The sequence below is a fragment of the Lepidochelys kempii genome, chromosome 2 (assembly GCF_965140285.1).
Source record: "Lepidochelys kempii isolate rLepKem1 chromosome 2, rLepKem1.hap1, whole genome shotgun sequence".
Taxonomy (NCBI): domain Eukaryota; kingdom Metazoa; phylum Chordata; order Testudines; family Cheloniidae; genus Lepidochelys; species Lepidochelys kempii.
In genome coordinates, this window is record NC_136381.1 from 59600325 (window position 1) to 59623179 (window position 22855).

General features: G+C 42.9%; 1 protein-coding gene across 1 annotated transcript in view; it reads left to right on the top strand.

The window, feature by feature from the left end:
* SLCO5A1 (solute carrier organic anion transporter family member 5A1) overlaps positions 1-22855 on the top strand; it is a 114387-nt gene that overhangs the window by 67634 nt on the left and 23898 nt on the right. Inside the window, exons 5-6 of the mRNA XM_073329395.2 lie at positions 4396-4560; positions 15038-15236. Of these exons, the coding sequence (XP_073185496.1) occupies positions 4396-4560; positions 15038-15236 (364 nt within the window). The remainder of the gene's footprint in view (positions 1-4395; positions 4561-15037; positions 15237-22855) is intronic.

The following is a 22855-nucleotide window of genomic DNA, read 5'->3' on the forward strand; positions in this document are numbered from 1 at the left end:
TCGACATACTTAGATCAACTTACCGTGGTGTCTTCACCGCGGTGAGTCGACTGCTGCCGCTCCCCTGTCGACTTCGCCTGTGCCTCTCGCGGAGCTGGAGTACAGGAGTCAACGGGAGAGCGCTTGGGGGTGGGAGGGGGCGTCGAATGATCGCGTCTAGACTAGATGCGATAAATCGATCCCCACTGGATCGATCGGTGCCTGCTGATCTGGCAGGTAGTGTAAACATATCCTTAGAGTTTTACTTAGCCCTATGTAGACGTGCAATATGCAGCCCAAAAGGATATATTAAATAAAGCTGCTAGTTTTTAATTAACAATGAACTTTAGCATATTAAATTGAGCTCTCAGTAACCTGAAAGATGTGACTAGAAATGTACTCAAATTAAAACCCCAGATCAGAAGTCCAGCACAAAATATCAATTTAGTATCTCTATAATGAGTTATACCAAAATCCTGAATCCAAACACTCCTGAAACTGAGTTTCATCATGTAGATTGAACTATGAACTTTACCAAGTGTTGTGACATTTGGATTTGGCATTTTATAGAGATACTGTGATTCAATCCTGAGTCCAGAGTTCAGCTTCCACTGTTTGGTTTCATCTTATTTCTAGAGATAATACTTAGTTTATCATCATAATAAAAGGACTGTTCTATTTGTGGTGGCCATTGTTCTGGAAGTTTGAATGAACAGAATATAGTCCATGTTTTGGCCAGCATTCACTCTGTTGTGAACTATTGTTCAGTGCCTAATTATTGCATCGTTTTCCTTCCAACTCACTACTGAAAACCAAATTCATCTCTCTCTCTCTGATGGGATTGTTCATGAAATTACAGATGGATCATGGAGAATTCAGTATAGCAGTTTTTGGCATTCTCAACTCTGAGGGAGGTTGGGCTAGGAGACATGGACTAGCCAGTCACAGTCCTCATCTTCTCTCCCTTTCTGCGGTGCTTTGTAAGGCTCCCTTCTCAAAGAAGAGAAAAGCGCAGGGCATGGCCCTGCCAGCAGGCAGCAGTGGGAGTGGGGGTGACCTGTCAATCTAGGGTTTTCTACTGTGCTCATCACCACAGCAGCTGCTCACTACATATGTTTAAAAACACCAAATAGGCAAACTGAAATCCAGTTTCCAGTGGCAATAAAATCAGCCATGGCTTTCCCTGCCTCCTCCTCTCCAGTCTCATGCTCCCAGCAGCAGAAGTCCACTGCTTTGGGAGGCTGCCAGCCACATATTTTTGAGGGCGGTCATGGCTGCGTGGTTGCTGGTGGGGTGCACTGGTGCTTGTTCTGCTTCCCTTCCCTATTAATCCAGGTTTTGAAGGAAAATGAGGTTCTTGGTCCTCCACCTTATCTCAGGGGGACCATTTGTACTGCTCCCCTCCACGAGCCCAACATTAGCGGTTCTCTTCAGCAGCTTGGCTAACCCTGGGAGCCCAGACCCTCTGCTGTGATATCTGAGGTCCTTCAAAAATTATTTTAAAAAATTGGCCCAGTTAGGGCTATAATTAACATTGACAGTCCCCTAGCCCCTTTAAAAATCACCCCACAGACTGAGGAATGGGAGATACACTAGGAGTTAATGCTATTGTAGTGAATTGGATATTTTTCTCTTAAATTTCCTTTTGAATGTGTGATAAACTTGTATTTTTATGTCTTGAATCTGTAATATAGCTATCATAAAATTTTAGCAGTGTTTCCTTTTCATCCTTGTCATTCTAATTTGGTTTCCAAAAATGTTTATTGATATATTTTTGGCATTGTCAAGAAACTGTAACACCATCTCCTTACATTTGCATCAATATCTTCCTGCCCCAATGTCACCTTATTTCTTTCTGTTTTGACATTGCAATATCATAAATGTTCAATAATAGTGATGCAGGTTTAACTACCTTGGCTATTCTAGAACATTTACGTTTCAAAATAAATGAAAGCTTCTTAGCACAATTTATGGATTAATTCTTTCCACAAAATTTTATATTTAAAGTTTAATACTTTTCTTTGTAAAGCTGGCAAGAAAACATTTGAAACTGGATCAAAATGATAAATCCTCCCATCTATAATTGATTTACTAGAATTTTGGAGGACTAGAAGAGATTAAAATTGGATGCAGACAGACAGTTTACATGCTGATTTGCAACATGACCACTTTTGAAATTATAAGGGCCTAAATCTGTCTTGCTTTGGTCATACAAATAATCCCACTGAAGTCAACTCAGCAAGGAGAGCAGGATTTGACCTCAGAATACTAGACCCCACAATACGTGCTTTCCAACAAGCACACCAACTCAACCATTCATCATCTCTGTAATATGTTCAATCTGGAGCCCATTAAAGTGTTCAGTGGGTTTGGGATCAGTACATTCCCACACAAGAAAATGTTAAACTGGAGTTAAGGCTAATTGAAAACTCTGACCTGTAGTGACACCATGAACGGGAAAATAGTTTTTAAAATCACTTTTGTCTAATCTAGGACCATAAACATGAAAATGCATGAATCATAATTATATGGTTATCCCATGGTATCACTACAGGGCAGAGTGAGGGTTGTTTAGGTGCCTTGACTATTAATTTCTATATCTCATGTTCAAATTTCTTTTAAGTGCTTGTTTTTGGGATAATTACAACGTTGGGTTTTTTTACCTTTAAGGTACTGTTATTACTCCTGGGGGAATTTTGGTGCCACTGCGCAATTCAGAATATGTGCAGAATTAATGTTCTGTGCAGAATTTCCCTTTTCTCTGCAGAATTGGTGCTGCAGAGCTGCTGGCTACCATTAGGGACCACTGGACCCAGCAGAGCCCACCTCTCCAGCTCTCAAATACAGGACACTGCCAGGGAGGATGGGAAGGGGGAGCTGGAGCATTCCAGGTGGCTTTGGTTCTCAGTACTTCCTGAAGGAAGGAGGTGGCATGCAGGAAACTCTGTACAAGCCCGGGACGCAGCATCAGGCTTTTTCTCTCTCTGGGGGGAGGTGGTGAAGTTATTTGAGCTGGCGGATACCCCATGGCTGAGCTGAGGGGTTGCAGGTGTTTGGGCTGGCGGGTGCCCTGTGGCTGGGCACTGGGCGTGAGGGGGTGCAGGTATTTTGGCTGGGGGGGCCCTGCAGCTGGGCTCTGGAGGGGAGGGGAGTGGAGGCGGTATGTGTGTCTGGACTGGAGGATACCCCATGGCTGGGTTCTGGGGGGAAGGGGGTGCAGGTGTCTTGGTTTGGGAGGCCTTGCAGCTTGGCTCAGGGCAGAGGGGGTGTGGGTGTCTGGGTTGGGGGGGCGCAACTGGTTTTTTAGGGGAAGTGGTATAGATGTCTGGGGTGGGGGGCACTCTATAGCAGGCATCTGGGGGGAAAAGGGGTGCAGTTGTCTGGGCTGGGAGGGCCCTGATGCTGGGCTCTGGGGGGAGGGGGTGCAAGTGTCTGTGCTGGGGGGCACCCCATGGCTGTGCTCTGAAGGAAGGGGTTGTGGGAATCTGGGCTGGGGGTGGGTGGGCGCATGGCTGGGTTCTGGAGGGAGGGGACAGAGAAATAGGAAATGGGTTGTCGTAGGAGTTTCTTTAACTCTCTAATCCTGGGAAATCTTTTTTTCTTGTCTGTTTTGTTACAGTCATAGTTGCCAACAGGTATTTTGAAATAAATTTCCAAAATAATTGAAACTGGTGTGATTATATTGTGTTATTTTGATAAATAAAATTTGCAGGATTTTTACATCTTGTGCACAGATTTTTTAATTTTTTGGCACAGGAGTATGTTATGTGTTATGTTTTCCCCAGGAGTATGTTATGTGCTTTTTAACTTTCAGTATGTTAGATCTACATGCATTATTAACAAATATGGCTAAATATCATATCCTACTGGTTACCTTCCCAAATTATGGCAATATCATCAATGGATCCCAAATACAATTTTTTAAAAACGTTTATTTAGGCAAAATTACAATAAAATGTTAACATACTACAAGTAGTAGATTGTTTCTTGCACTCTGCATGATCAAAATAGGCCATATAAATCAATCTTTTTTCCTACAGAAACATCAGAATTTTTTATCTTCAGAAGTGAAAGTTACATCAAAGAAATTCTGAAATAACTTAAAACTTTTCCTGCTTTTTTACTATTTCAGCATTACCATCCAAAGCCTCTCTTCCTGCAAGCAGATGGGCTATAATGACTCCTATGCCTGTGTAGGGCTGGAGTAGGGCCTAGAGGGGTACATTCAAATAGCAGAAGAACACAGGAAAATATTTCCAGTCCAAATTATAGATACTCTTTTCTTTTTTTAAACTTCTCAAATATGGCTGAATGTTAAGAAACCATTATTTACAGTCCATCTCAAAGGAAGTCAATTTGTTTTTCTTTTCCATTCATTATTTATAACATTTATTTGTCGTTTTTGTCATTTTGTAGAGCTTCCAAGAGCAGCTGTCAGGATCTTAAGCAACATGACATTCCTTTTTGTGAGTTTGTCATACACAGCTGAGAGTGCCATTGTTACTGCTTTTATTACCTTCATTCCCAAGTTCATCGAGTCACAGTTTGGCATCCCAGCTTCCAATGCCAGCATCTACACTGGTAAGGCATTGCCTTTAGCACAACATTGAAAGGATTATCATTCTCTAACCACTGAAACAAAAGCAATAGAGGAAAAAAATTAAAACTGGCTTTAAAATGATAATCTTACTAAAGCTAAATAATGTCTAACTTTACTTTTTCCATTCAGAATTCCAGTAGTTCCTTGGGTGTTTGCTATGTTTGTTTACTAAAACGCGAGCCAAATGTTGTTGTTTTTATTTTGTACAAGTGAAGAACTTGCCATTTTTTTTTAGGTTATATTAAAGTTTTATTGTGAGGGGAAAAAATAAGGGGATATACCGTCACATTCATAGACCTTAAGGTCAGAAGTGACCATCATGATCACGTGCAAGTTACAGAGAATCTGCCATTAGTTTAAAAGGTCTTATAAGTTCTTATATTATTTAATATTAATTTCTTAAAAGCTAATTTTACTTTGACCTCCTCAACCTTTATAATATTCTCCCTTCCTTTCTCTCCGGTGACCAAATGACTCGTCTATGCCCTACTCATTCATCTTCCACCTGGACTACTGCAATCTCCTCCTTGTTTATTTACTTATAACAGCCTTGCCACAGTCCAGCCCATCCATAATGTTGCTGCCAGAATCATCTCTCTCATCACGTAAATTGACAGGTTTCAGAGTAGCAGCCATGTTAGTTTGTATTCGCAAAAAGAAAAGGAGTACTAGTGGCACCTTAGAGACTAACCAATTATTTGAGCATCAAGGATCTACAACCTATCCTGAAGGACGACCCATCACTCTCACAAATCTTGGGAGACAGGCCAGTCCTTGCCTACAGACAGCCCCCCAACCTGAAGCAAATACTCACCAGCAACCACACACCACACAACAGAACCACTAACCCAGGAACCTATCCTTGCAACAAAGCCCGTTGCCAACTGTGTCCACATATCTATTCAGGGGACACCAACATGTGGCCTAATCACATCAGCCACATTATCAGAGGCTCGTTCACCTGCACATCTACCAATGTGATATATGCCATCATGTGCCAGCAATGCCCCTCTGCCATGTACATTGGTCAAACTGGACAGTCTCTACGTAAAAGAATAAATGGACACAAATCAGATGTCAAGAATTATAACATTCATAAACCAGTCGGAGAATGCTTCAATCTCTCTGGTCACTCGATTATAGACCTAAAGGTTGCAATATTACAACAAAAAGACTTCAAAAACGAGACTCGAACGAGAGACTGCTGAATTGGAATTAATTTGCAAACTGGATACAATTAACTTAGGCTTGAATAAAGACTGGGAGTGGATGTGTCATTACACAAAGTAAAACTATTTCCCCATGTTTATTTCCCACCCCCCACCCCTCACCGTTCCTCAGACGTTCCAGTTAACTGCTGGAAATGGCCCACCTTGATTATCACTACAAAAGGTTTTCTCCCCCCCCCCCCCCACTCTCCTGCTGGTAATAGCTCATCTTAAGTGATCACTCTCCTTACAGTGTGTATGATAACACCCATTTTTTTCATGTTCTGTTTGTATATAAATCTCCTCACTGTATTTTCCACTGAATGCATCTGATGAAGTGAGCTGTAGCTCACGAAAGGTTATGCTCAAATAATTGGTTAGTCTCTAAGGTGCCACTAGTACTCATTTTCTTATCACTTAAATTATGTACCTGTCCTCTTGGAGACATTTCACCAGCTCGCCATTGCAACGTGCATCCAGTTCAAACTTTTGTCCTTGCTTAAAAAGTCCTACCTTATACAGCCCGACTGATTTCACTGGGGCTCTGTGTGGGTGCAAGGGGCCCCCTACGCAGAATAATTTACAGAATTGGGGACCATGTGTTGGCCCTGCTCTCTCGACTCTGCTGATGAAAGCAGCCTTTGCTTCTCCTCTCATTTCCTTCTCTCTCTTTGTGCTTTCTTCTGAGCTGCCTCCTTCATTCCCATGCATGGAATGACCTCCTCAAACCTGTACACCAGCCCACCTCCCTCTCTTTGTTCAAATCCCTCCTAAAAACTCACATCTTTCATCTCACCTCTGAGAACCAAGGGAGAGAAACACAACATTTAAAAAAATAATACAAAACTATCAAGATCATACCACCCTGAGTAACTGACCTGTTACATACCTCCCTGTGTAACAAAGCCCCTGGTTGGGCCCATCTATGGGGATTGAACCCAGAAACTCTGGAGTTAAATGTATGACTTTCTACTGCTTGAGTGAAAAGAGCTGGCCCAGTAACTTGGAGGCAGAAACACACTCATAAAACTCTTATGTTGTTCAGCCGCCAGAGGGAGACAAAAGTCCATGCTGGTATAATACAGATTACTCTTGTCCTTTTCTCCCTGTTTTTGTTGGTAATTAACCCTGCCTCTTTTGTCAAACCACTATTAAATTGTCAGTCTTTCAGGGCAGGGACCACATCTTTGAAAGGCATCCACCACTATTTTTGATACTCAGAAATAATGAAGAAATAATAACAAAACAAGCAATAATAAGCCTTGATCTTTCCCTGCATGGCCTATTTTGAACTTCTTTCAATATGCACCATTTTAGAAGGAAAACCATTCCACCTTTTCACTTTCAGTATCTTTTCATTTCTGTAGTCAGAAACACTAATTCTCTTAAAGGTATTCTCTTTTCCCATTTTTTCCTGGCTCTGAAGCAGTTCAAGAGTTTGTTTCTGTACAACATCTGTACAACATACATTAAAAATTCCATAGTTCTTGAGATGCACAATGACCTTATGAAACTCATGGTCACAAATGATTATTGAAGCTAGGAGTTTAGCAAGATTAAAAACAGGGATGAACATTTATATGATAAAAAGAAAAGGAGTACTTGTGGCACCTTAGAGACTAACCAATTTAGTTGAGCATGAGCTTTCGTGAGCTACAGCTCACTTCATCAGTCTCTAAGGTGCCACAAGTACTCCTTTTCTTTTTGCGAATACAGACTAACACGGCTGTTCCTCTGAAACCTGTCATTTATATGATAGACTATCCAGTTACATTAAATAAGATTAAAAAAATGGGAGGGATATAAATCCACATGCTTCAGGACATGTGAACCATTAACTGAGAATGGTAGGAAAAACCTTCCTCTATAGGCAAGCTATTCCATAATTGCCAACTTCAAAGGTTTTTTTTTTCCCATCTGTCTCTGAAGCACAAGTTACTGGCCACCATCAGAGACAGGATACTGAACTAGATGGACCACTCATCTGATCTAGTGTGGCAATTCCTATGTTACTTGGAGGCAATGCATCAACAAATCCATGGCCATTATTCAAGTACTCCAAACTCCAAAATGGAGTCACTTCCCCACCTCCCACCCCCGGCTATGCCCCAGCGGGTGAGTGAAGTACCAATGGACTGGGCACGCATGATCACTTCAGAAGAGAAGGGAGAGCTATAGGAGAAAGAGAGAAAGCTGTCTGGTTGCATGGATCCAGGAAAGGAGAGGAAGCAGTGTGAGATGGAGAGACAGGGAGAAAGAGGATCTGAGTTGGAACCTTGGGTGTCTGTCTAGTCTGGGGTGGGTGGGAAAAAAAGAGCAGTCTTCCTGGGATCCTGATCGGGACAGTGGGAAGTAGCAGCAGTGGGAGTTCTCTGTGGGAGCCTGTGGAGTGGGGAGAGACATTCTGTGCAGGGCACGAAATTAATGAATTATATCATACAGATGCTTGCAGTGATGTTGTAGTCGTGTTGGTTCCAGGATATGAGAGACACAAGGTAGGTGAGGTAATACTTTTTATTGGACCGTCTGTGGGTAGACGGGACAAGCTTTTGAGCTTCACAGATCTCTTCTTCAGGTCTCCTGAAAAATCAGTAGATTAGTTGAAGAAGAGATCTGGGTAGCTCAGAAACTTATCCTTTCTACCAACAGAAGTTGGTCCAATGAAAGATATTACTTACTTTGTTTCTCATATAAAATATAATGGTAGTTGTGATTTATGGGACTAATTCCAGATGATGGTTCTAGTGGTTATACAAACTAGGAGTTTTGCTCTCATGGTTTATGGCATCACCGGTAGTTTTGATGGAATTATTGACCCATAACTCACATTAGAGGCTGTATACACACAAGAACGAGTGCCAATAAAACATTCATGTGCCAATAACACACACAAAGGTTGGGAAATTCCAAAAAGTTAGGACTAGATTGAGCCTTTGCTGTATCCTGAGTATGGAGCAGTTTATAGCTGCACTGCCCCAGAGAAGATCCTCAGGGAGTAATTGTGACTCTTAAAAAATTAACGTTCCCCCTCTATTGCCCACTTACTAGTGTGGCGGGTGGATAATTTCCTACAGTTGTTTAGTAACGTTTAATTTTTCTAGACTTCTTTTGAAGGTAAAAGAAGATTTGGAGATAGCCAGTGTACACAGTTATACCAGTGGAGCTTGTAAATTACTTGTACTGTTAGTTTACAAGCTCTTCTAGCTTCAGTTGCAGTGTAATTTGTAAATTCTTTGAACCAAAATATCAACACTTCAGCTGTGCACTTAACTAGCTGTACACACGTGCTCAGTGCATCTATCTTTGTGTGGCCAGCTGAAGACCTAATGAGATTTTGCATAGTGCATTTTCAATTGGCAATTTACAAACAACCATTTCTTTGTTAAATTTCATTCAGTTTCTTTTCTCAAACAAAGCAAAGGCATTAGTCTTCAGTGAGGATTAAAGATTTCATGCCAGATTTCAAGTTTTGAATTTGAGTTTCCTTTGCTGAAGTCTTCTATTTAAAAAAGAAAAAAGTGGTTAGAATTTTTTAAATGGGAAAAGTGTAATTTTTCCACCCACAGTGAACAGAAACAAAACAAAACACAAAGCTCTTAAACTTTCTAAAAACAAACAACAAGAAGTTGACTTCAGGGCAGAGGCTAAACTTGGAAAATTTCAGCTCAAAAGATAAAATGATTCAGTAGATTATAAAAGTTTGTGAAGAAAGAGGGTTATATTTTGCAATCTAAACCATTTTGCATTCACTAGTAACTTCTACTGTTCCTACATATAGTAATATACCGTAAACTGGTTCAACTTCTTTTCTAGGAAAGGTGCAGTGTACAACTCACACAGAATAGATTTTTAAAATCTCTTTGCTACTACCATTGGAAATGCAACACTGGTAGCAAATATTGCAGATTTCTGTAAGCAGACTGTTAGTAGCTGCTATAATCATCTTTTCTCCTGTGGGAAAGCTTCAAGTGCTGCAGCATTCCGTCAACAGCAAAAAGGACAGATCCCCAAAATTGCTGACTGAAAATCTTGCCTTGGGGTACTATACACAGCATCAGATTTTGTGCACACACAAAAAATCCGATGAAGTGAGCTGTAGCTCACGAAAGCTCATGCTCAAATAAATTGGTTAGTCTCTAAGGTGCCACAAGTACTCCTTTTCTTTTTGCGAATACAGACTAACACGGCTGTTACTCTGAAACAAAAAATCCTGTATGCCAAATTGTATTGTTTTACAATTATTTACATTATTTTATTGTAAAATAAAGCAAAGTGCAATACAATGACTTACTATCAAATCTCAGTTTTGTTCCATTATATGACTTTGAAAGTGAAAAATGAATACCGCAATTAGTTGTTTATGCTTTGCTTTGGAAGCTCCTCTGGAAGAGCCATTGTAGTAATGACTATGTTGTTTTGATAGTTTATTACCTTCCATTTCACATACACTGTATGAAAAAAATATAAGTATCAAGTTCTGCTTTGCACAAGGGGCAAAATTGCATCCCAAGCTCCATGATATACTGAGAGAATGTATACTGCTGCAGGCTTCCCTCTGTGCTACCAACTAGCTGCAGGTCAGCATGTTCCTGTCCCCTTCCCCTAAGGGTGAATTTTTTCCCCTGAGGGACACAGAGGAAGAAGTCCATGTGCTCCTTGAGTGCAGGGTTTGCAATTGTTCCCTAGTTCTTGCCTGAGCTGGATGAATATGGAAGGTGGGGGGCAGGGGGCGGCAAGCATTCTCCTTATCCCCTTAGCTCCTGTTCTAGGGCCAAGGACAGTCTGGCCCAGAATGGATGGGAGAGCAGGACAGCTTTCTGTAATAACTGAAAACCAAGCAAGACAGAGGTAGCAAGGTCATTGAATGCAAAGGATGGCTCAGAAGGATGTAACTGGAAGAATGAAGGTAAATTAGAGGGAGTGGGGAAGGAGAATAAAACAGTGTGAGGGGATTTTTTGCAGAAAGTTGGGAAGAGCAACAAGATGGGCAGTACACAGGGCCAGATCCTGACTTGCTGTAAATTGATATAGCGAAGGACTGATGCTTAAAGAGCGTTCCACATTGTCCTACTCTTCAATCTTATATTTGTGCGCTACCTCAGAGCAGGTACTGCCTGGTGGAGTCAGTTAATCAAGTTATCATTTTCCTATTTGTCCTTTTGATAAATATTGAGAGAGAAAATGTTCAGAATGGGTGAAAAGGTTGGAATTATGTCCTTCTCGCATTCATATTCAATATTTTATTCTCCTGGGAGCTAACAGTTCTGAAGTTGTTCCCTCAGAAGAAAATAAAATTTGTTAGTCTCTAAGGTGCCACAAGTACTCCTTTTCTTTTTGCGAATACAGACTAACACGGCTGCTACTCTAAATCCCTCAAAAGAGACCTTCTTTTAGAAAGAATTAAAGATATTAAAGCCCACCCTGTTGGGAGATTGAGAGGTCTTTCTAATTCCACACAGAATTATTATTAAGATCTTAGGTTCACAGTCGACGCACTAATTATGGTCCCAGGGATGAAGCCCCTCGCCCTGCCTATGGCCCAGATCCCTGTGCAGACCCAGGAGGGGTGGGGCTGGCTGGTTGTTGGGGTTCTCCAGGATACCAGCTGCGAGACCCTGTTGTGGGGTGACTGTCTCTCTTTGGGACAGGATCCAGGCCCTGCTCCTGTAACTGCCGAGGGTTTGAATTTGAATCCAGGGAACCAATCGGTGGAGTGGGAAATGGTCAGTGAAAATGCAGATGACCTGGCTGGCAGCAGGGAGGAGCTGCTAGGCTCAGGATACCTGCCTGCCTGTAACCAGACCCCTGGGGCTGGGTGGGACAGAGAGATGCTCCCCGTCCCCTTGCGCACCGGAGAGGGTGCTCACGCTGGCTCTGGTGCAGTGAGGAAAAAAGCGAGCTCGCTGCCTACCCCCACTGGGACAGCAAGGGCAGCACTGAGCACAGTGGGAGCTGAGACCCCAGAGGGGGTGGGGAGACACAGGCAGGGCAGGTTATCTGTTGGGAGTGGCAAGGTGCTTGGTAAGGAAAGTCTGGATGAGCCTAGGCAGCCTTGTGAGCTTTGTCTAGTCAGCAGGGTGGAAGGCGAGGATAGTGGAAGATGAGTGTCCCTTTACCTTACCTGTTACCTGGGTGGAGAATTGTGACAGTGAAGGAAATGTGCCTGTGTCTATCAGGGGTATTGACTTGCCTGTGGAGGGAGCTACCCCAGTCTCCAAGCAGTTGTCTGTGAACACCCCTGTGTGCTGGGACCAGGGGAATGAGATCCCAAGCTGTGTGTCTGGGAAAGGAGAATGTGTCTCCGGCTCTTTGTCTGGGGAGCGGACAGAAGGGGCCTTTCAGCCTGTGATAGTTGACGGTAGTGCAATTGTCTCAGAGTTGGTTCTGGATTCAGCTAAAGCCCAGGAAGGGAATGGTCCTAAGTTTGTGTTTGCTAGGGAGAATGGCACGGTAACTAGGTCGCATCCAGTTAGTGTCTATGTAAAATCCCAGAGACCAGACAATTCTGGTGCTTGTATTTTGCCTGTTGCTAGTGTGTTGTTGGGAAAGGGTGTAGCAACTCTGTCTAATCAGGGTGAGATCCTAGCCAGGGCACAAGGAGAGCATAAAAGTGATTTGATTGTGTTACCTACTGAGGGTGTGGAAACCTGTAGCAAGAAGGAAAAGATTCCTGAACTTGTGTGTGGCAAAGGGAAGGAGAATGCTTCTAACCTTTTATCTAGAAAGTCTGTCAGTTTGCCTGAAAGGGGATTGTGTAGGAATCTGCCTGATAGGCCAGAGGTAATTCTGGATGTAAGTGAGACCCAGAAAGAATCTGTTGTTGCTCAGGAAAGTGTTCCTATAGAGCAAGCCCTAGGTAAAGAGGGTCAGGGCAGAATTTCTGTGAAGGGTGAATTGTTGCATAGAAAAGCCCCTAGGGAAAGGAATCCTCATGGTAGTCTTTGCAAGCAGTTTACTGCAACTGAAGGGTGTGAAAGTGATTTACTCAAGAAAGTTTCAGTTCCTAACAGCCAGAAATTTTCTGTTGTAAATGAAGCTACTGACTTTCCTGTTGAAAGATCCAGTGTGGATAGCTTTGAGAAGGTCTCAGATGAAGTGAAAGCTGTTAAAAAAGTTAAACAGTCCTATAACCAAGTGGCTGTGTTTGGCCAGCTTGTTGGGGAGACAAGGTTGTTGAGAAAAGGATGTCTCCATGCTAGTTCTGTAAGTGAACAGTATATGGCCCAGATCAAGTTGGGGGCTCTTAACCAAGAGAGCCCGAATTGCAGGCCTCCAGACTGGAGCGCTGGGAGAAGACCTGATCTCAGTTTGACCCCCAGGGGTTTTGGGGTGGCAAAAGGGCACGGGCCGCATAAACCTTCCCACATGAGGCATGCGAGTGCTATCAACCACCCCCGACCTAAGGGAGGGCGTGAAACTGGAAGGGCCTGGTGTAACTCCCACCAAGGAATAGGAGAGATGCTGGGGAATCCATGGGAACGTTGGGGGCTTCAAAATTCCCAAGGTCACCGGCTAAAGTGACCCCACTCAGTTCGGTCTCGAAGGGGGGAGAGATGTGATGAAGCGGGACTGTTCTTAATGTTTCCTCTGAATATTGTGGGAGTGCCTCAGTTTCCCTTATGCCCTTCTTAAGTATCTAGGTGGTGGGAGAAGGGTGTGTGATCGTTGCAGAGCCCTAGAGAGCAGGTATGTGCAGGGGTCTGGACACAGAGAATGGCCAACACCCTGTTTCCTGGCAACTGATGGCCTGAGCCCTTCCCCCGTGCAAGGTGAGAGCTAAAGGGTTGGAGAACAAAGGAATCAGGTGACCTCTTGGCCCAGGAAAGGGACAAAGCCCAGAGGAGGAGGTGCTGGAGGGGGAGGCGGTTGGGGCTGGTTGTGGACATGGAGTGAAGTGTAGACGTGCTTGTCTGGCTCACTGCCCCCCAAAGTGGACCCAGCTGAGGGGTCCTGTTCTCTGCACCTACAAGTGTGGCATTGCTTATAACTCTTATTTATTAACACTTATTTTCACATTTCCAACCTCACATTTGTTACAGAGATTTCCTTCTGCAAATGTTTGTGGGTAAAGCTGGGGAGGATGTGAATGTTCTGTTACGATTGCAACTATATTACAAAATGTTTTTCAATAGACTTTTGTTTTACATATCCCATCTTTTAAAAAAAATAAGAATGCCTATCATGATTTTTTCAGCCCCCTTTCACTGGTTGCAACTGTCTGAAAGCTGCTAAATTCACATTTGATGCTGAATGAATCTTCATGAGCAAGACCATCACTTAAAGATGTACAATAAGAAGCAATGGGCAGTGAGAGGCAGGAGAATCTAGGAAAAACAGGAACTTTGCACAGTTTAGCAATTCCACAAGGCACTGGGAGAGAGGGCTAGCCTGTGGCCCCACTACAGCACTACCAATTGATGTTCATAGCAGCAAAGTCACAGTTCTTGTCCATAAATTTGTCAGGGCTTAAAGTTTATTGTGCTCTAAATTTTAAGTGCCAAGTCTTTCAAGTGGTGGAATGCTAAGGACCAGATTTGGGTACCTTCACTCACAATGAGTCTGCAAGTAGTCCTGTTAAAATCAACAGGACCACTCATGAGACATGGTAATGCTCAACATGAGTAAAGATATCAGAATCTGGATATCAGCTGGTTAGTCTATGACCATAAAAGTTTACAGAGCTCCTAGAAAAAAGGCTCATTAGTTGTTAGAACGAGTTTTGATCCTGCCCTGAAGGTTTGGATTAGTACATATACTTCACTGGTGCTCATCATGGGAGTAAGAAAAGCAGGATTTACCCCAACATTTGAACTAATTCTTCAGAATTTCACTAATTAAACTGGATCAATCTGCATTCCTTGTGATGTTCTGGGGACTACCCAGAGCAGTAAGAGGTCCTGTCATCACCTGCCCTGTAACCTTTGGGGTCTTTGTGCTGTGCAGCTATGTTTTGATTCCCTGCCACCAGTAGCCAGACCACTCTGAAATAAATACAAATCAGTATTTCTGCTTGTATATGCAATATTTCTTTTTCTGCTGCTGGGAAAATCATAAAGAAGCTTTTATTAATCCTTTGACATCAGTCCAGAGCTCTAAAACTTCTGACTCAGTTTGCTGGTAGTGAATTATTCAATGAGGGCCGTATTGTGGAATTTGTCATAATCTAATTAATGGGTGAAACCAATATTTATTTTCTATTCTCTCTTCACAGTTCCTGTTTTAACCTTACATTTTACTTTCCTCCAAACAGGTGTGATTATTGTCCCAAGTGCTGGTGTTGGCATTGTGCTCGGTGGCTACATTATTAAAAAGCTCAAACTTGGTGCAAGAGAGTCTGCGAAGCTGGCTATGATTTGCAGTGGCGTGTCTTTGCTGTGCTTTTCAACACTTTTCATTGTTGGATGTGACAGCATTAATCTAGGGGGCATAAATATCCCATACACAACGGGGTAAGTGTCTTTGAATTGGTGATTCTAATGCCAGCTATTTGCAAAAGCCTGCTAGAAATCTAGCTATTTTATTTTATTTAAAAACGAGCTATTTTGAAGTCCATTAATCAAACAAGAACTTGGTGAATACAGTCAGATAAATACATAGTTTGACTGTATGGCCAGAATTCTTTTATTTTACAGCTGATTGACAATAAAAGCCTGTCAAACACTCATTTGGGTGGCCTAGGTATTCTTGGTCCTGCCTGAGCCTAAAGGGAATAGATGGTTGAACTTATTTTGCCTGATATCAAACCCATTCAAGTATCTTGGTTTTGAAGTTCAGTTTTGAACTCTAACACTAGTGGATTTGTGTTGCACTCGGAGACACCGTGAAGAAAGCAGAGTGGGAGGAGAGAAAACTATCCAATAAAAAAATGGGGTCAAAGAGGGGACAGAGAATAGATCACATGTAAAACAGAAAGGAAGAATGTGAGAAAAGGACGAGAGAAAAAAATAGAAAAAAATCAAATAAGAATATAAATACTGGGTCCCATCTTCTTGTGGTGTTATGTGTCTCCTTTGTACCTCTCTGCCAGCAGAATCTAGCCATAGAGCCGGGGAAACCAGCCCCTGAAGAATCATCCAAATGCCAGGGGGATCCTGCATTGTTGTAAAGCTGGCCTGGTGTCTCCTATGCCACGGACCTCCTTGATCCTGACTCAGATAGGTAGGGGCCAGTGCTGAGGGTCAGGCTGTAGCGTGAAATGATCTTGGGGAGGTGGCATCGTGTCATACTGCCTGGCTGAAGAAGCAGGATATGGGGACAGAAACCATAGGTGCATTATTTAGCAAGGAAGGGGTGGCATAGGTTATCAGTCTGCCTCTGAAATGCTGTGACACCCTCTGGCAGTAAAATGAAGAAATGCAAGTGAACAGAAATCTGCCTTTAATATGATTTGTTCTAAATCTTTCAGATGAAATGTAGCTAACCTGTTCCTTCTTCAGTGAAGTAAGTATTATGGCCCTGCTGTCACAAACAAGAGAACTGAGGGCTTGTCCACATGAGTAAGTTGCTCTGGTTTAACTTAAATTGTTTTTTAATTGGTGTAGTTAAACCAGTGCAAACCCCTGTGTGGACACTCATATTTCAGTTTTAAGAGTAGCTTGCAGCAGTTTAGCCTAAACTAATTCCTAATTGACTTCAATTAAACTAAAATAAGCCTTCTTCGCTGGCTTTAACTAAAGAGGTTTAAAGTAACTCCTTTAGTTAAACCCACACAACTTTCTCATTTAGACATGGTGGTAGGCATATTAAAAGCTGAATCCTTCTAAATATTGATTGCTGTCAACTCCTATTGAAATCAAAATGAAAACTGAAGTCACTGGGACTTCATCAGTGTCAATGGAAGTTGAAGGTGCTCAGCACATTGCAGGAGTGGGCCCTGTGTGAATTACTTAAAGCCACATAGTAAGTCAGTTGATCTACAGATTAATAAAACAAGCAGTACTGACCCCCACATTCATCTTTACAATCTGGTCATCAGCGTGATAAACTTCTAGATTCATTCAGTTGTTATCATTTGATCTAGCTGTAAACCATTTCATTAATAAGAAACTCTTTTACTCAGACATCAAAGAAGCCAGCATTTAAAAAAAACATATACACATTTTCTAAAGGAAATTTTTCATTTTAAGGATACCAAAAATAGATAGATCCTTCTCGAAAGTTAAGCTTGTAATAGATCCCAGTTACTAACTCTGTGTCTCATTTTCGTAAGCAAATGCAGAATCTGTTTATAACTATTTCTTTTTGTGGTCAAAAGTCACATCAAAGTAATTTCCTTTTTTCTTGCTTGGACATAATCGACCCATCCAATAGAAAGGAGAGTGAATAGCTGTGTTCTAGTTAGCATAAAAAAACAAACACAAGTCTCAAAATTCAGGAAAACAGGTGATGATATTTCATAATGTAAATGTAGTCTACCTATATGAGGCATGTTCTAAATTGGGGACAGTAAATGGACCAGGAAGCTCAGGTGGATTAAAATATGTTTGCAAAGATTTTCTGAAATTTTACATTGGACACAGGTAGTTTTGAATTTGCTAATTTGTCATTGCCGACTTGTGTTATCAGTAAGGTTCAGGGCAATTCTGTATTTCACATTTCAGCATCTTAAATGATGCAGCTGAATGACTCTAGCCTTGCATCTAAGGACAACCTGACATACGTAACATTTAAATACAACATGAGTGCCCTTCCGCCAGCAGTATAAATTAGGCATGGTCTTACGCAACCCTAATATGCACTGGGCTGGGCAGTTCAGTATTAGGCAGCTGGCTTCCTGAAGCTCCCACTCAGATGTAGAGGAGAATCAGGATCAATGTGTCACAAAGAGAGTAAAATTCTGCCTACCAGAAAAATTGAATATGAGGAGCATAAAATACTTTAAAGAAAAAGCTTAACTACCTATCTGATACGTCACCCTGAGATTTTTTTGATGGAAGCAAGATACACAACAATTTGAAATTGAGAAAGATGCAAAAGATGGCATGATGTCACTAATCGATTTCAGCCTGAGCCCTAATGTCTACAGTATACTTCTTGACCTATTGGAATAGTTTAAGAATTAATTGCTGAGAACGATCATTAATTCAGTCATATAAGCCAAACCAAATAAATAGTACCTGGAGACAAAGGGAATAAATGTCGGTGAAATGAACAGATCTGTTTTTTAACCACAGTGCGCAACTGTGAAATCGTTTGCCATTGCAAAGCATAATAGTGCTCAGCATTTTAGGGTTGAATCCTGCAAGGTTCTAAGTAGTTCTGCGAGGTGCTGAGCATCCTCAGCTCTAACTGACTGCAGTGGGGGTTAAGGAGCTCAGCCCCTTGCAGATGTGCACAGCACCTCACAGAATCAAACCAATAGTACCCTCCATAGGAAGATCTCAAAACCCTTTACAAATATTTATGAGTTAAGCTTTGCCATACCCCTGTGAGGAATGCAGAAGTAAGAGCATATGAACTGCAGTAGTCTCTGTTCTTAGATATCCGGAATATTTAGAAGATGTGTAATAAAGAGAAAAAAATTAGCGAGGGGCAGATTGTACTCCTCAAATCCATGCATAGAAGGGCCCTACTGCACATAGGCCTCACCCTTCCACTCAGAAAGGGGAGGTGCCCCATAGCGCAATCCCCGCACTATGGAACCTCATAGGGAGTCCGCTGTGGGATCAGGAATTGTGGAAGATGGGAAGAGGGCGAGCACTGGGCAGGTCTGTGTTGGCTAGTGGTGGTGGAGACCACCAAAATTATTTCCTTGTGATCCAGGCTCAACACAGGCCTCTTTCAGCCTGCTCTACAGAAAGCCATTTTTGCATTTCATGAACATTAAACTGTCTTACCTGAAAATAATCAAAATAGCTGCAAAGAGACTCTTCTTTATTTGTCAAATGAGAGAAAAGGATGATGCCTTTTCTTGTCCGTTCAGTGTATAGGGAGAGAGACTAGCCAGGGTAGGTTTCCAGGGTGCTTATTAGCAACCAAAGTCCCAGTATTAGTTTAATTCCTTCCCGTCTTTTTATGATATGTAAAATGATACAACACTGGCTGGTTTGGGTTATATTCTTCTATTATTCTAGAGCAGTTAAAATTATTGTAGATAAATTGAAAGATATAATTGGTTTGTTGGATTTTTGGGACAAATAATACACAAAAAAATCTCAACTTCCCATCCCAAGCATCAGGTTTTGCTGTTATGTCTCTCTCAATCCAGTCAGCCAATCAAAACTAAGTGGCTCAGAACAACAAAAAATGAACGTAGGTAAAAACCACATCATTCCTAGCTTCAGTTTCCAACTCTAGCTGCACATATAATGCCACATGACACGGCTTCTGAACTCTGCACACACAATGTTCTACACCAGTGGTTCTCAACCTTTCCAGACTACTGTACCCCCTTTCAGGAGTCAGTTTGTCTTGTGTACCCCCAAGTTTCACCTCACTTAAAAACCACTTGCTTACAAAATCAGACACAAAAATACAAAAGTGTGACAGCACACTGTTATTGAAAACTTGCTTACTTTTTCATTTTGACCATATAATAAAATAAATTGATTGGAATATAAATGTTGTACTTACATTTTAGTGTATAGTACAGTATAGAGCAGTATAAACACATCATTGTCTGTATGAAATTTTAGTTTGTACTGACTTTGCTAGTGCTTTTTATGTAGCCTGTTGTAAAACTAGGCAAATATCTAGATGACTTGATGTACCTCATCAAGACCTTTGTGAACCCCCAGGGGTACACGTACCCCTGTTGAGAACCACTGTTCTACACCTTAAAGGTTCAGTAACTAAACCCAGCCTTTCCCACGCTTTTCTCCTTGCTCTTTGCCATTTCAGAAGAACGCTTGGTAGTTTGTCTATGAGGGAATCATATTGTACAAGGAAGAAGCATTGAAGAAGCCAGGCATGTAACATCCTTCTGTGCAAATGGTTTACTCAAACACTTCTCAAAACCACAATTTTCCCAGCATGCTCTTGGCAGCCTTTTAAACAGTGGATCCAATTTATTCATTATTTTGGGATGATGGTTAGTTTAATCAAGACAGAAATGTCTTTGCTATGTAGCCAAGGCTTCTCCTTTTCACTTTTTATCCCAGATTTCAGATTGAAGACTTTTTAGGCTGTAAGCTCATCGGGGCAGGAACTATGTTTTCTTTGTGTTTGGAACTGCCTTAGTACATTATATGTGCTACTGCAATCTCAGTAAATAAAAATGAAACCACATGCAAATCCATTTGCTGTTTATAACATTAATGCCTTCCTATATTTTGGATTTATCTGTGGATTCCTTCAATTCTAAGCTCTTTGGGCCATCCTGTGGGGGTTGGGGGTGTGTGTGTGTGCCCATTGCCTAACGGAAAGGAGTTCCAGTCCCTGATTGTGTATCCCTCAGTATGAATAAATAATAAGAGGCCTCACAACTCTTAAAAGTCTAGACTCTGCATCTTCCTTCTCCCCTTCTTACTTCTCCCTCCCATAGAGTAATAGTTGGAGAGAAAGAAGAATCGAAACTAAAATCCTTGTTAGAAAGTAGATTCCCCTTTATCATTAGACTGTCTAAAAGCTCTTCCCCTAATTAGGTCTGCCAATATTATATAAATGGAAACGAGATATAGAACAGTCTCTTTGAGAGGTTAACCAATGCAATTTATCAAATGGAATTTTGGGATTTGTCTCTGGCGTGTACATGTCTCAAACTTGCAGCTAATCATATTAATGAAAGGAGCAGTGGAGCAATTTGTAACTGGAAGACAAATTCAGGAAATGCTGTCATTTTGGACCAAATTTTAAAATGTGCATGTACCAGTCTTCTTTGGCAGCTTAAGGCCTCTAGTTGCAGAAGAGTTTAGGTTACAGATGCTCAGGCATGACAGCCTAAACCAGTAGAGTTGGCCACTCCTCAGACATGGTGTCCTATGACAGTCGGAATGAGGTGAGTATTTTTATCCAACAGCTTTCTGGAAACATAGCTCAGCTTCAAGAAAACAAAACAATCCCCAGTAAGGGAGGGATGGTTGGTGACTGGTTCTTCAAACCCACACAGGAGCTTTTCCTGTGGTCACAAATTCATCACAGCATCAGCTCAGAACAAGCATGCTCATCAGTCTGAATCCCTTCTTTATGCAGTTTGGATCTTTGAAAAGACCATGAATAGGGAATCAGCCAGACAATGGGTTTCCCTTTCAAAGCAGAGCTTTGAAAGACTGAGTTCCTTACTACTGGGGGGAATTCTGCACTACAGTGTGTACGCAGAATTCATGCCCCCTGCAGATTTCTTTGCTTCCCTGCAGAAAGATGATTTCTGACTGGGTGTGACGAAGTGGGACTGTTCTTAATGTTTCCTCTGAATATTGTGGGGGTGCCTCAGTTTCTCCTAGGCAGTTCTTAAGTATCTAGGTGGTGAGGTAAGTGTGTATGATCATTGCAGAGCCCTAGAGGGCAGGTGTGTGCAGGGGTCTGGACACAGAGAATGGCCGACACCCGGTTTCCTGGCAACTGATGGCTTGGACCCTTCCCCCCCCCCTCCCCCCCAAGGTGAGAGCTAAAGTGTTGGAGAATAAAGGAATCAGGTGACCTCCTGGCCTGGGGAAAGGAACAAAGCCCAGGGGAGGAGGGGCTGGAGGGAGTTTCAGTTTGGGGCTGGCTGGGACATGGAGTGAAGGGCAGACGTGGTTGTCTGGCTCACTGCTCCCCAAAATGGACCCAGCTGAGGGGTTCTGTTCTCTGCACCTTCACGCTCTGTTTTAGACCATGTTCCTGTCGTTTAATAAACCTCTGTTTTACTGGCTGGCTGAGAGTCACATCTGACTGCAAAGTTGGGGTGCAGGATCCTCTGGCTTCCCCAGGAGCCCTGCCTGAGCGGACTCGCTGTGGGAAGCGCACGGAGGGGCAGAGGATGCTAAAGCTCCGAGGTCAGACCCAGGAAGGTGGAAGCTGTGTGAGCTTTGTGTCCTGAAGACAGTCTGCTCCCAGAGAGGAGACTTCCCCAGAGTCCTGACTGGCTTCACGGGGAGCAGTTCCAGAGCATTGCCCAGGGACTCCGTGACACGGGGAAGCAAAGGGAAGCTGCAAAAAACAGTCATGCGTCCCTTCCCAGAAGCGTGGGCCCATTGTTTCAGGTGCCCAGAGCACCCGGTGGATAGTTAAATCACCACGGGCATGGGGACGCCCCAGTCAGTGGCTCCTACCCTGCACCGGGCTCAGCTGCTAGTCCTGTTTGGGCTAGGGTGAGGGAGGATAAACTTTCTCTTCCACTGCAAGGAATGCCTGGGGCCAGGTAAGACCCACCCCAGAAATTTCCCCTGGCTGCAGGAAGCTCTGGTGCGGGGGGCTCTGCTGGGGCGGGGGTCTGAGTAAGGGGAGGTCCAGATACGCACGGGCTGGGTGGATAGGGAAGCAGCTCCCTGTACATTGACCCCTTTGCTCCTTCCTATCCTGCACCCCATTGCTCCTCAGCTGTGGGAGGTGGGAAGGGGTCACTGTACAGGGAGCTGCTCCCCCATCTACCCAGCCCATGTGTATCTGGCCCTTCCCCTAGACCCCGACCCCCCCAGCTGAGCTTCCCACACCCAAACCCCCGTGCCACTGAGCCTTACCCCTCTGCATCCGAACCCCTGCCGAGCCCCTCTCCCCTGCATCCGCACCTCCCTGCACCACTGAGCCCCCTGCACCTGGACCCCCACACCACCAAGCCCCACTTCTCCAGCATCCGGCCCACCCCTCACTGAGCCTTCCACATCCAGACCCCCTCAACTACAATGTTTCTTTACATGGAAAAAATAATGTATCTTCAGTTTTTAACATTATTTAGCAGTTGGAAAGGAGAACAACTAGCACCATGCAATCAACCAGGTCTCCACAGACTGCTCATGGCCCATGGACCACAGGTTGGGAACTGCAGAAATAGGTCATACATACCAAGGTCAGATACATACACATTGTGGTTACAAGCTCTAAGAAATAAGGCTTCTTTTGAAAATAAACCTTTAAGACTAAAATGTCAAAGGAGCCTCAATTCAGCTTCTAATTTTGGGCTTCAGAATTCATGGGTACCGGTGATTGTATG